The 14,780-nt window shown below is 44.4% G+C and overlaps 1 protein-coding gene across 2 annotated transcripts; it reads right to left on the minus strand.

Moving 5' to 3' along the window:
• Window positions 1-1,939: 1,939 nt before the first annotated feature.
• LOC100383007 (putative XH domain family protein) lies at window positions 1,940-14,547 on the minus strand. Of its 2 annotated transcripts, NM_001175688.1 has the most exons (8): window positions 14,472-14,542; window positions 14,273-14,363; window positions 5,220-5,814; window positions 4,908-5,089; window positions 3,552-3,641; window positions 3,180-3,467; window positions 2,863-3,078; window positions 1,940-2,723 (listed from the first exon to the last, which is right to left on the minus strand). In NM_001175688.1, exons 3-8 carry the CDS (start codon window positions 5,806-5,808, stop codon window positions 2,496-2,498), a joined length of 1,593 nt encoding a protein of 530 aa, NP_001169159.1. In that variant the 5' UTR covers window positions 5,809-5,814; window positions 14,273-14,363; window positions 14,472-14,542; the 3' UTR covers window positions 1,940-2,495. The 2 variants fall into 2 exon arrangements, with proteins under 2 accessions (NP_001169159.1, XP_008673153.1); XM_008674931.4 differs by lacking the exon at window positions 14,273-14,363 and having other exon boundaries at window positions 2,033-2,723; window positions 14,472-14,547.
• Window positions 14,548-14,780: the final 233 nt, after the last annotated feature.

Consider the following 14,780-nt stretch of genomic DNA (forward strand, 5'->3'; position numbering starts at 1 on the left):
TGTGATTGTACCCCTCTGTTTTGAAAATGAAGCCATCGTTTGCCCCTCTCCCTTAACACCAGTAGTGAAAATCGAAATTAGTGATTAAAAATAAAAACTAAGGGGTAAAATCACAATTGCAAGGTGAGAGAAGGGTATAATCATAATTAATTCTAAAAATTTTAACATTATTTTCAAGGTTAATTATGATTAGGGATGAAAACGGTTTCGGAATTTTTCGGAATTCCGGAAACCGATTTCGAAATTTTTCGATCGGATTTATCGGTAACGGTATTTTTCGAAAACGGAATCGGTTTTCGGAATTTTCTATCGGAATCGGTATCGGAATCGGCGTGGTGTTTTACCGACCGTTTCCATCGGTTACCGGTTTTTGTCGGAAATTACCGGATTTATGTCTCGGAAATTTCCGGAATTGTGTCTCGGAATTTTTTCGGAATTTTTTTCGGAATTTTCCAGCATGTGATTTTTTCGCATCGTCTGTACATCTCTGAATAAGGATTACTTATTTTTGTATTTTTTGGACGCTTTAAGATTTTTTTGGGGTTAGATGGTGTTGGAAGGCAGTTCAGATTAACGATTTGGTCTCTCGAACGAATCCATCATTTTCTATGCACATGTTATGTATTAGTAATATATAATGATAGAGAGCCGACAGTCTGTCTTTTCCACACACTAGATTTTAGGGTTTTCCTGTGAGGCTGTGAAAAAACCCTTTATGTAAGGAAAAAATATTTCATGAGTAAGCATGTCGCGTCAACTAAATCGAGTGGATATTGTGAATTGTGAACTTTGAGTATGTTAACTTGTGATCTTTATGAACTTGTTATACTGTGAACTTGTTATATTGTGAACTTGTGATCTTTGTAAACTTTTTATATTATAAATTTATGATCCTTGTGAACTTGTTATATCATGAATTGTGAACTTGTGGTATTTGTGATGTTTTGTCAATTTTGTTTTATTGTGAAGTTTGATATGTTTACCGATCGTATTTTAGATTTCGACCGTTACCGGTGTATTTTCCGCACCGAACTTTCGTTTCCGATGTTTCCGAAATACCGATGCCGTTTCCGTTTCTGGAGTTACCGTTTTCGATTTTGTTTCCGATAAAAAATATGAAAACGGTAATGGTTTTAGTGTTTACCGACCGTTTCCGACCGTTTTCATCCCTAATTATGATTATACCCTTCTCTCACCTTGCAATTATGATTTTACCCCTCGTCTTTATTTTTTAATCACCAATTATGATATTCACTCATGGTGTTAAGAAAAGGGACAAACTATAGCTTCAATTCAAAATAGAGGGGTAAAATCACAAAGTTAAAAAACAAGGAGTAAAATCGCAATTGTAATACCGGCAAAGGATATAATCACAATTGCTCCTATATGTATCTATATGTCAATTTATGTGTGTTAGGATGAATTAGTGTGTAACGCTAAACCATATGATAGATTCATCAGAGCCTAAAGTTATTTTTCTTTATTTCATCCTATTTTTTATAGATTAATTGTATACATGCCACTCAACTTTTACAAAATTTAACGGCTAGTTTATTTTGATGCAATGAAGTGGCATGAAAATGAACTAGTTGTCTAATTTTCAAAAATTTGAGTGACATGTTTCCAACTGACCCTTTTTATTGACATGACAATATTGAAAATGGTGTGATGAAACTAGAACGGCCTTAGAATTAGACCAGTTAACTAATATTAAGCTAATTTAATTTGTAACTAGTTAAGATGTCCAAAACATTTTTATCAATGTAAAAAAAAGATAACCTAGGAGAAATTAGGTATTTATTTCTTTACTAATAAAATAAGCACCTAAATTCAAGTATGGAACCATGTAGTTGAGACTTGAGAGCTTGTTTGGATGATATATGTCAATCTATGTGTGATGGGATGAATTAGTGTGGAACGCTAAACAATATGATAGATTCATCGGAGCCTTGAGTTAGACACTTTTAAAAAATAGCGCTTATATCAGACTGCAAGATCATAATGATCGGTATTGTAAAATATTAGATTCTACTTGACAAAATCATAATTTATAACTGCAACACATTTTAGGCACATGGAAGTTTAGTAGTAATCCATACCCAGAGTCATCAGGTACAAGTTATAGCCGCTCAATGGTGCTGCACGGCCAAATATCAACCAAGAATTGCCCATCACGTCTACGTATCATGGAGGAACTGGAAGGTCGTTCATGCCTCTCCTTTGCCAAAGTTTGACGGCTGATCCATGAAGCGGTCAATATCCTGGACATACAAATGCCCATGCAACGACAGGAGAATCCAGACCGACTAACAGCATTCGTATACACTACCAACAAAAGAATCCAGACCGAACCTCCGGCAACTTAACGTTAATATTAGCCAGCCACTGTTACCCACTCATCATTAGGAGTTAATTAAAAGCTACGACCTAATGCTACCCAGTATCGACTATCGAGTTAATAGGGGGCAGGCAGAAGAACCCAGCAACCAATTTGCTCAGCGCTTTCTCTTGTGAGACTTCCACTGCCTCATGACGTGCTGGACGGCTTCCTTCAGTGTTGCTTTACGGCCCTCCTTGTAGTTCCACAGCTCTGGTACAGGATAGCGGCCACTAGGGTTGTACTCATTGATCTCAAGCAGGGCCTTTGTTACCAACCCATAAATTTCTTCACCGTGCTCTTCTTTCAGCTCCTGGAGCATCTCATCGTCCTCTTTGAGAATTTCCTGAGCCAGAGAAAACCCACCAGATGTTACCTTGTAGTATCATGTAACCACTTGCAAATCTATGAAACTGATGAGTCAACATTATAAACAGACAGAACTAGGGAAGCAGATAGCAATTGTACATGATCAAAGGCCATACCATTTCTTTCCCATCCACCACCTTAACCTTAAAAGGGTACCAGCTTGGGTTTCTAATTTCTTCTTGCCACTTTGAACAAAGGGTAGCAGAAATGACTTCTGCATCCTCCTTTGGTAACCTTTTCTTGCAAGCAATTCCGAATGCTTTGAGATCAAGCTCACCCATTCTCTTTATACCTATGTTAGCTCGGCCAACAACAGCAAGCTCCATAAAGCCCTGAAAGCATGCAACAAAACAGAAAGAATGTGCATCATTGATTTGAGACAGCACAACAGAGCATAATATCGAATAGCTGGTCAATCAATGTGGTAGCTTACATCTATCAGCTCCTTCCGAGCGTGTTGCAACTCATCGTTGCTCTTCCTTTCCTTGATAATCAGAGTTTGGTTCAGAGACTCCATTGCTTCCAATTCATCGACCTTTTCCTTCAGCTCCTCAGCAAGTTCATCCATCTTCTTCTTTGACTCAGAATCCTGATCACCTGGCATATGCATCATAACTTTCATCTTGCTTTCCAGCGTTTGTACTTCCAGTTCAAGCTTCTGTTTGGCGTCCAATTGTTGTTGTAACCTGAGAATCTTCCCTAGAGCAGCTTGTTTCTCTCTCTGCATTTCCACACAGTAACACACTCAGATATTTGTTTCTCGAGAAATAACATGAAACAACACATATTTGACCTTCAACCGAACCTTATGTTCTTCGACAAGCTTAAGCACATTCTCGTCGGCCTTCTGTTGCTCCATTGTTGCCATCATGAGATGCTTAGTTTTAATTTTGTTCTGCGCTCAACCACAAAAAAAAAGTTTGGCATAAGTTGTACGAATAGCACACTACAGGGAAACTACAATAGCACCCAGCATCTCATCACTAGCATCATCAATGAATGCAGTCCAACAAAATAAAATGGTGCTATCAATCTACTGCCCAAAAATGATGGCAAGGCCATACAATGCCCAAGGTTAAGGATGGTAAGGTCACACAGAAATTTGGACCCATTTGGTCATTAAACAGGTATAGATGGAATTATCACCAAAGCAATAGCAAATACGTTGATAAAGGTGTTTAATCAAGTGACAAATGACAAATCAGCCAGCTTTTATACAAGGAAGATACACCACGAAACGGTATCAATGTTGCAAAGATTAAATTATCAACTTGTGTAGGCATTGGTGCTATCGTTTATGCTACAAGGTGAGTCCAAAATCTGTTGAGAAAAATAAATGGCTGAATCTAGCGGTATCTTTTATTCTGCTTGTTTTTGAGCTAACACATGAGAACTATTCCACGAACAGGAAAGGTTTTTGGATGAACATCGATGTGCAACAGATATATGGCAATTGACAGGATTGTGATTTCTTGTTGTCGGTATCGTGAAGATGGTGAGTTTAGATCTTTATTTTTGGACGGCATAGAATAGAAAGATCAATGTTTATAGTATCATGCTGGATGGAACTTCAAAAGACAGTGCAAACTTCTAGATAGCTACTTGTAGTATGGTTGAGTGGTAGTCTTATCACTTGTTCTGAGGCTTTCGTTGTTTTTTCTGGAAGTGCCTAGCTAGAGACACATGCAGATTTTTATCAGTTTCTTTGTATGAAACTAGAGGGAATCATTCTCTTCCTGTTATATATATAAGAGGAGTGAAGGCACAAAGCGAACTCTACAATTTTCCTGCATTTTAGCCTAGATAGTTAGTACTTGTTGAGTGATAATCTCATCACTTGCTATGAGGCTTTGGTTGTTTTCTGGAAGTACCACATGTAGATTGATTATCAGTTTCTTTGTATAAAACTAGAGGGAATCGTTCCCTTCCTGTTATATAAGAGGAGTAGAGAACACAAAACAAACTACAATTTCCCTGTGTTTTACCCGAATTCCTTATAGCTAACCATATCCAACTGTAATCTGAACACACATGTAAAAGATCAAAGATGTACTAATAGAATCAAATGCTAGACACACAAAAGGAATATTGTTATGCACTCCCTACAAAATTCCAAATTCTTAACACAAGGAAGCTACAGACTAGCAATAAACCATCACACCTTTTCCTTCTCTTGCTGAAGATTTCTTCTGTCACAATCCCTTTGCAGAGCTATGTCATCAAGCTCCTTGGATCTTAAGTCAAGTTCCTGCATCTTGGACTCCAACTCTTTGTGGAGTTTTTTATTATCATCAATGATCATCTGCGAATGCCTACGAGCAATTTGCTGCATCTTGCGAATTTCTGGTTGAGAAAAAAAATTTAAAGAACATCAAACAACTGGAAGTTCCATTTACAATAATAGGACAGAAATGAGGCTATGCAGAGTACTAAACCATAAATAACACATAAACAACAAAAGATGAACAGAAACCTTCATTATACTTCTGGAGTATCTGCTCCCTTTGCTCCATCATCCTGTCAAGTGATGCGGTCGTCTCATTGCACTTGGATTCCAGTTCTTGCACATGCTTGTTCTTTACTTCAATCTGACTAGCTAAATTTGCCACAAGCTTGTCAGTTTTACGGGTCCCTTCAGTTTCAAGATCACCAACAGTTTTCAGATCACCATTTTTTCGCAAATAGTCTCCTATAGGCCCTTGGCATCTATGATCATCAGCTCTTGCAACCCATCCAAACATCTCTGACCCACTGTACTTCAGCTTCCAATCCCTTTTGCCATATCCCTCGGCCTCAAAATGATTTTCAAAGGCAAGCGCATTTTTGAAGCCAGTCCAGTCTTTTGCAAACTCAACAATAGCATTGCCGGTGTGACCTCTATAACTCCATAAAGGAATAACCTTCTGAGGGCAGAAGCGTGAAAGTTGCTCTTTAAGCCGATTTCCACTCTCTCCAACTTGGCGCCCATTCTTCCACTCAGTAGGCACATTAACTAGAACACCCATCCAAGGCCAGACAAACTGATCGTCTGTGTTTCCAAGATTTTGGGGCTCCATAAGCATCAGATGCTAAGCACACAAAAGGAATATTGTTATGCACTCCCTACAAAATTCCAAATTCTTAACACAAGCAAGCTACAGACTAACTGTTATGACCGGTATTGCCTATGCGAACCAGAAAACAGGACACATAGGTATTGGACCCAAATTAAACACGGCATGAACAGTATCCGTGGATACTGTAGTGCATGAGTCCAGTTTAGGAAGGACTCAAAATTGAGATTGCTTAGGAGCTAAAATTGAGTTAGTTTAGAAAATAAGAATGGTTTGCTAAGAAAGGAGAGTCTAAATCTATAAGGATTTCTCCTCTAGTTTGCTTGGGAACCAAATTCTCTAGAAACTACAAATATAGGGGCAATATAACCGTTTAAAGCAAGCAAGGAAAACATCTTGTCTGGCCTTCAAGGGCAATGTTCTCTCTCTTCCTCGCTGCTGCGCCACCACTTTGCACCAATGCACCATGGCGCCTTTCCGAATCCGGAAATTCTAACCCCGATCCCAATCTCACATTCCTACGCACTTCGCAACCGCGATAAGATCAAGGACCCTACTAATCTGGTACAAGAGATGTCAGGTTCTAGCGCTATTGCTACGATTGACGCCAAGACTTCTCATCTCCATCGACACAGTAGGTCGTGCCGCAGGGAGCAATGTTTTCAAGTCGGACGACTTGTTGGTCGTTCTGGGTGACCGACATGGGGGATTAATCGCGATTAATCATGATTAGTCAGGCGACTTGGCGATTAATCATGATTGGTACAAACCAACTTGGCGACTAATCGTGATTAATCAGACGACTTGAAAACATTGACAAGGAGTGCCACCATCAGCCCTCTAAGGTGGCCAAACAGAAGGCCAACCTCAAGTCCTCAATGTGTAGTAGGTCATCATCCTCTCACGGCTGGCCACCGTGGAGAGCATCAGGCATCCTTATCGGCAGGCACCATACCACAGGGCTTTCCCTCGGGATGTCGAGGTATGACACGACGGCGCTTCCAACTTACTCAGCCACCACCGCCATATCCCCCCACCACCACTATGTAGATCGTGTCGCCCACCACCACGCTACCCGCCTCCTCACCCCCGCTACCTCACATGTTCCCATCCACCTCATCAATTTCCCATCATTACCGTCATCACTGCCCAACTTCTCAACACCACCAGCTCCACTGTTCCCACAATTCCCTGCTCCGGCACTGCCGCGCCACCACTAGCACCAGCACTCGATGTGGCCACCGAGTTTGGCATTCTCGAAGTTCAACAAGCTCGATTTCACTGCCTATGATGGCTCGGAGGATCCCCTGAACTGGCCTGTCCATTGTGAGATATTTTTCGAGGGCAATGCATACTTGCATCTGATCATGTTTGGCACACATCGTACCATCTATGTGGCGCGTCACAGAGGTGGTACTACACCCTCGACCAGGATGAGGGCATGCCTTCCTGGGAGCGCTTCAAAGAGCTTTGTAACCTACGCTACCGCCTCTCTAAATTGGCGTGGCTCCCTTTTACCTTCATGGTATAGGACTACCAGAAGCATTTCAACGCCCTGGTTTGTCACACAACTCAGATAGATGCAAGTCCGACTTGTTCATAGGGGGTTTCTCATAACAGATCCACGTGGATGTCCAGCCACGTGTCCCCTAGGACCTACAGACGGCCATGCACTTGGCCCGAGCATACAAGCACCACGCAAAGGCGGACTTGCTGGCATTGGCCCCACACACCGCACACCCACCACAGCGCCAGTTAGGGATGTTGCCTACATCACCCAAGCCATCCCATGCCCTAGCTATAGGAGCCACCGCGCCAGGAGCAACGATACTCGTACTCCCGGCCTGCAACAGGCCTCAACACAGCGGCCATTTCACCGCCTATTGCTAGTTGAAATGTTGGAACGTCGTCGTCAAGGGTTGTGCTTCAGCTGTGATGAGCCCTATGTGCGAGACCATCATTGCCAATGATTGTTCTACCTCGAGGCAACCGACGACATCGTGGATGACATGGTTGTTGCGGCGGAGCATGCCAACTCCCTAGTCGTCTCCCTCCACGCCATCACCGGCATTCGAACAGAGGAGACCATGCACCTCCTTGTTTACATCCACAACCACAAGCTTCACACCAACCTCAACAGCGACTCGACCCACAACTTCATCAACGTCAGGGTCATGCGACGCATCGAGCTAGTGACAGGCGAGAGGAACATGAGGGTCATGGTGGCCAATGGCGACTATGTAGCCTGCACCGACGTGGCTTGGAACGTGGCCATGCATTCGTCATAGAGGACTTTTTTATTAGTTGTTTCGGCATCGAGGTGGTTTTGACCTTGTCTTAAGCGTCGACTCCCGTCGTACCTTCAACCCCATCTTTGGCTTTGTCTTGTGGGAATGAGGGTCTTTGCATGTCCTTCTGACAGGATGATTGGGGGTCCTCGTGAAAGGCGTGGGATCCCATCACGGCGACATCTTGGAGCTGGCTCTTTGGGCCCTATCCATTGACCACCAATGGCCTCTACTAGACCGCCTGCTCTAGTAGCATGGGGCAATTTTCGACAAGCCCCGCAGACTTCCCCCAACACACTCCTATGACCAGTGGATACACTTGTTGTCGAGCACAGGCTAGTAGTTGTTTGTCTATACCGCTACCCATAACTTCAGAAGGAAGAGCTCGAGCAGCAGTGTGCCGCCATGCTAGAACAGGGTATCATCCACCCCGGTACCTCCCTGTTCTCAATGTCGGCGTTGCTTAAAAAGGCGTACAGGTCCTAGCGCTTCTACATCGACTATAGGGCGCTTAACAACAAGACATTCAAGGACAAGTTCCCGATTCTGGTGGTGAACGAACTCTTGGATGAGCTTCATGGCGCCCGGTTCTTCACCAGGCTGGATTTGCGATATAGCTACAACCAGGTCTCGATGCATCTGGATGAAGTTGAAAAGACAACATTCCACATGCACTGTTATGACCGGCCGCCACTACAGGCGCCGGACAACAGCAGAGGCAACGACCAACAATAGGCATGCAGATTAGTTAGATAAGGATTAGAAGATTAAGGAGATAAGATTTGATTAGTTAGATAAGGATTAGTAGATTAAGGAGATAAGATTGGTTAGAGAGAAAAGAGGGGATCTGATCTCATTAGATAAGGACTAGAAGGGAGTATAAATACTTGTAAGCACCACTCTATATGAATTAAGCAGAAACAACTATTGTTTCCGGCTTCCCTCTAGGAGCTAGGAGAAACCCTAGCCACCACTGTTCATCGCGGGTACTGTTCACCCGTGGTTCCGTTGTCCATTAATCCACCTCCCTCTTTCCCTGCGCCCAGCGTCCACGGCGCCCAAACACCGCCGTGGGCGTCTCCTTCCTCGCCTAGCTCCCTCGCACTCATACAACCTAAGGCCAATCTGTGGTAGGGATCGTATTCCTATCATGCAACATAGGCACTTCGAGTTCCTCGTCATGCGTTTTGACTTCTCCAACACGTTAACTACGTTCCAAGCACTCATGAACGACGTCCTTCAGTCCTTCATAGGTTTGTGTTTGTCTTCTTCGATGACATTTTGATCTACAACTCGTCATGGTTCAAGCACTTGCAGCACGTGCACCTTGTCTTCGACGCCCTGCACACCCACGACCTTTTCCTCAAGCGGTCCAAGCACAACTTTGGTGCACCCTCAGTCGCCTACCTCAGCCACGTCAACTCCACCGACGGTGTCGCGATAGACAACGACAAGGTGGACGTCATCGCATCCTAGCCAAAACCTCGGTCACCATGGGACATGCATGGTTGTTTCCTATGGTCGGTCGGCTACTACCGGAAGTTCATAAGAGACTTTGGCACAATCGACGCGCCACTCACTCACCTGCTGCGCAAAGGAGTATTCGCTTGAACACTGGAGGTTGTCGAGGCCTTCGCAGTGCTTAAGCGTGCCCTCTACTCTAGTCTGGTGTTGCAGATGCAAGACTTCAACCATCAATCTGTCGTCAACTGCGACACATTGCATGCGGACTTCGACGCCATTCTACACCAAGGGGTGGCCCATAGCCTTCTTTAGCCGACCTTTTGTTGCTCGCCACCACAAGCTACCAACGTACGAGCGCGAACTAATTGACCTATTCTAGGCAGTGCGCCACTGACGGATGTATCTTTGGGGTCGTCGCTTCCTCGTCCGCACCAACCACTACAACCTAAAGTTCCTCCTCCACCAGTGGTTATCTAATGTCCCCTAGCACCAACGGATCAACAAGTTGTTTGGGTTCAACTTTGTGATAGAGTACCACCTAGGGCGCCTCAACTCATCGGCCCACTCGTTGTCCCGTCATGCCTCTGACTCAGCAGTTGTGGTCGCCAATACCGTCTTGGTACTTGCACCCGCCGAGTTGCTCACCCTGTCGGTACCCTCTTTCCGTATCCTCGAGGAAATCCGCGCCACCACAGGAGCTAACACAGAAGTCGACCGCACCCAAGAACAGTTGTCAGATGCCTCTCTCGAAGCGCCACCGACAACTTCCTCCTCCACGGCAAGCGCATCTTTGTGACGACGCAGCACGATTTGCGCCACCATGTGGTCACACTGGCCCATTCCCCTGGCCACAAAGGATCCAAAAGACCCTTCAGCGTCTGTGCGAGGACTTCTATATCCCAAGCGATCACGATCAAGCACTCGTCTACGCATGCATCATGTGTTAGCGCAACAAGACGTCGACCCTACAACTGGCTAGTCTCCTTTACCCACTTGACATGTCATTCTAGGTGTGGACAGACATCCTCACCATCGTCAACCGCTTCTCTAAATATGTGCACTTCATTGCCCTCAGTCGTCTGTACTCAGTTGCATCAGTCACCCGCGCCTTCTTCGAGGACATTATTCGCCTACATGACTTCCCCCCTCCATCGTCAATGACCGTGATCCAGTCTTCACAAGTCACATGTGGTGCGACCTTTTCAATATGGTCGATGTCAAGCTCTTCTTGAGCACCGCATTCCATCCCAAGACAACTAACCAATCTGAGGTTGTCAATAAGGTGATAGCCATGTACCTTAGTTGCGCCACTAGGGACCGACTGCGTGCTTGGGTGGACTGGCTTTCATGGGCAAAATATTGCTACAGTACCTCGCTCCACACGGCGCTCCACACCACTCCCTTCCAAGTGGTGTACAGTTGGGCCCCACCGCCTTTGTTACCACACACAGTATGGGCTACTCGACGGAGGCGGTGGACTCCCTCCTACATGACCATGATGCCTTCTTTGTGGAGATTTATGACTGCCTTCTCTAGGCTCAGCAATACCTAAAGTGTTACTACGACGACCAACATCACAAGCTCAAATTCATGGTGGGCGATTGGGTGTGGCTCCACCTTCTCCATTGCCCGACGCACTCGTTGGAGCCCTGGCCTAAGGGCAAGTTTGGACCTTGCTATGACAGCCTCTTTCAATTGTTGGAGTGTGTTGGGCAAGTGGCCTACTACCTTTCCAGAAGGCGCTTGTCTCCATGACATGTTCCCCATGGGGTTGCTCAAGTCGTTCTGCGGAACCCTCCGACGACTCCGCCACAAGTGTCGACCGTTCAGGATCGTCGGTTGTTGCCTGCTCTAGAGTGTGTTGTGTCCAGTTACGCCATGGCGTCTGGCATATGCTCGTACAGTGACAGGGCCTAACCACCGATGACGCTACTTGGGAGCCGCTTCACAACTTCAAGCACCTCTACCTAGATGTTCAGCTCCAGGAGTTGTTTGAAGAGACGAGGAGAGATGTTACGACCAGTATCACCTATGCGCGCCGTAAAACAGGCCACATAGGTGTTGGGCCCAAATTAGACTTGGCGCAAACATTACTCACAACACTGCAGCGTGTTATCCACGGATACTGTAGCGCGGGACTGTAGCACATGAGTCCAGTTTAGGAAGGAATTAAAGTAGAGATTTCTTAGATGGTAAGATTGAGTTGGTTTAGAAAATAGGATTTGGTTTGTTAGTAAAGGAGAACCCAAGTCTACAAGGATTTTTCCTCTAGTTTGCTTGGGAACCAAGTCCTCTAGGGACTATAAATATAGGGGCAATATAAATGTTTTAAAGCAAGCAAGACAAACATTTTGCCTAGCATCAACGGCTTTTTCCTACGTGCTCTCTCCCGTCACGTCGCCGCTTTGCACTCATGCCACCACAGCGCCTTTCTGAAGCCAAAAAAATCTGACCCCATCCCCCAATCTCGCATTCCTACGAACTTCACAAGCGTGATAAGATCAAGGATCCTACCACTAGCAATAAACCATCACACCTTTTCCTTCTCTTGCTGAAGATTCCTTTTGTCGTAATCCCTTTGCATTATCTCTATGATTCAAAGTGATTGTCATGTAGAAATAAAATATGTGGACAAGGGTAGAAGATTCTATAATGCAATGAGGTAAATAAAATATGTGGACAAGGGTAGAAGATTCTATAATGCAATGAGGTAAGGTTGTACTTCAGGTGATGCACACCCAAGAGTAGGATAAGGATGTAAAAAAGAGGAATGAGATGGTAAATTTAGATTGTATTTATGTTTCTAGGGCAGAAGCAGACATGATTAAAATTAAGGAATTAAATTGTTCACATCGGCATGTATTTCACAAAAAATTGCAAGGTGCAAGTCACTCATCGTCACACACTTGGCACTGGTGCCAGATTTAAACCATATGGAAGCACCGACAAATCCATCCATGCTTACAATACAGGACCCTACAAAATAATAAGCCATGCTATAATCTAGTGAACCTAGGACTTCTGAAAGCAATCCACATGAATTATAAGGCATTTCAGCTTCCTCTACAAGAAATTACCACATCACGCTTGCATTAACCTATAAGTTTCTGATGTACGGGGTCACTTCCCACGTGTTATTACCCAATCAAAACGTCACAAATCTCGAAAGCTGATTAGATCAGATGAAGCCAACGTTCACAAGCGATCGCCAGATAAAATGAGAAAACCATTTGCTACTGACAACTACAGAGCTATATGTTGAGAACTCCTCCATTCCTAAATACCGATTCAAAAAAAAGACCACTAAAATGGAACATTCCCATACAACTGAGGCTTATAAATATATCATAATAACTTCAACCTACTCAGTTTGGAATTTTAATAGCTTATGGAGATGAAATACATGACTGAAAGTGGCTGCCATGAGCAAGAAAACATGAGGGCAGAGGATGCTGTGATACAGAGAGGTCAGGCAGTACTGAAGCTGGTAAACACAAACATGATTAGGGTCAAAAGAATGTAATGGAAAACAAATGAGAACTGTAGAGTTAGATTCATAAAGATAGAAGCCCCATGATTAGGTCCTAGGCATCAGTGCATCACACCATCCGCCTCATACATCTAGATTCCAGAAATCTTGTGATGTTTAGCGAAATAGGCAGCAACGATACATTTGTAATCTGTAGCATGTAGTGGCTCACACCCACCATGTGGAGCAATAACTTTCCAGAAATGATTGTACACTAATCCCATAGGTTTGTACTTCCAACTGTTTCGATACATAAATAAGCTTACACAGAAAATTTTGTACCAAATCAAAGTATCACCAAGGCACCAACCCCCCCCCCCCCCCCAAAAAAACAACTAACTTCAAAATAGGGGCAAAAACTGATATATATTCTTCCAGGCAACATAGATGTTGCATTCAACATATGAAGTCAGAGAGAAACAGGTGTGAAGTGAAGTAGCTAAAATTGTGCACGATTACAAAGTGTAAATATGATAATCCAGAAACAGGTTCAAACCAGAAAAGCAAGCAAATCCCAGAAAGTACTGTGCTGCAGTCACCAGGCTCATAAGAATAAACAATCGTCCCATCAGAGACATCAGAATTCAGACCACAAGCATAACCAAATCAAAGGTGTGTCTGCAAAATTCATGAACTAGCATGATTCCAAAGTGAACGGATGCAAGGTGTTAGCCACCCATCATGGCCGACTTGGCACGTATACCCACGTTCGACCGCATCTAAGCACACACACATGTATCAATCATTGGCAAACAGGACGCTACAAAAAAAAAAGTGACCAGTCAGGTGAATCTATTATAGGACTTCAGAAAGCAATTTCCAGAAATAAATGGTCATTTCGGCTTGATCTACACTACGCATGCTTTAGGCTATATATTTCTGACGTACACGGGACCACTCCCCACGCGTCACGCCACCCAACCAAAACCCCGCGAGATCTCCAAAACCCTGCATAGATCGGTCGAAACCGAAATTCACAAGCGAAAACCCTTCCACACGCCACCGATCACCGCCTAAAGCAACAAGAAAACCCGCATTCCCCGACGATCCGCTCCCAGCCCCGCCTGGGTGATCTGGAGTTGGGTACGTACCCCGGTTTTCATCCCAACCACGCAGTGAAATGAAGCATGCCACTTCACGGACGCAGGTGAGAGAGGGAGGAAAGACGAAGGAGCGGGCCAACGGAGTTTACCTCCGGCGAACAGCGGTCGCCACCTCGCTTTTGCGTAGCGTACTGTGGACGGAGCCGCAGGCGAGTAGGCGAACGGACAAGTGGAGGAACGCTACACAAAATAGACAACCTTAGGGTTGGAGAGGTGTTGTACCGAGAGCAAAGGAACAAGTAGCAGAGATTTCAATGGAGGGAGCGGCGGCGGGGGAGGTCACCCTACCTGCGACCTCCGAGACCAGAAGCGGCGGGAGAACGGAGAGTGCGAGGAGAGACAGGATGTAGACGAGGGAGGATTCTGTGTTAGAACGAAGGTGAAAGGCCAAAGTATATTGAAGTAATGAAGTGTATCATCTTTACACAGGAAAAAATAACTATTTACCATTATTTTGGGTGGGTGACAAAATATTTTGTGTCAGTGATACATGATTAAGGCCTTGTTCGTTTGTGTTGAATTGGTGGGTCGCAACGATTTCTAACCGGATTAATTCTCTAATTTATATAAACTTTTATTAGCTGTAACGATTCCGGG

The sequence above is a fragment of the Zea mays genome, chromosome 3, assembly GCF_902167145.1.
Source record: "Zea mays cultivar B73 chromosome 3, Zm-B73-REFERENCE-NAM-5.0, whole genome shotgun sequence".
In the NCBI taxonomy this organism is placed as follows: Eukaryota; Viridiplantae; Streptophyta; class Magnoliopsida; order Poales; family Poaceae; genus Zea; species Zea mays.

Excerpts from the sequence above, each read along its gene's own strand:
- LOC100383007 (NM_001175688.1), bottom strand. The coding sequence starts at position 5,808 with ATGCTTATGGAGCCCCAAAATCTTGGAAACACAGACGATCAGTTTGTC. Across the intron at positions 5,090-5,219 it reads ACTCCAGAAGTATAATGAAG|AAATTCGCAAGATGCAGCAA; the intron begins GTTTCTGTTCAT and ends TTTCTCAACCAG. Across the intron at positions 3,642-4,907 it reads TTCAGCAAGAGAAGGAAAAG|AACAAAATTAAAACTAAGCA; the intron begins GTGTGATGGTTT and ends GGTTGAGCGCAG.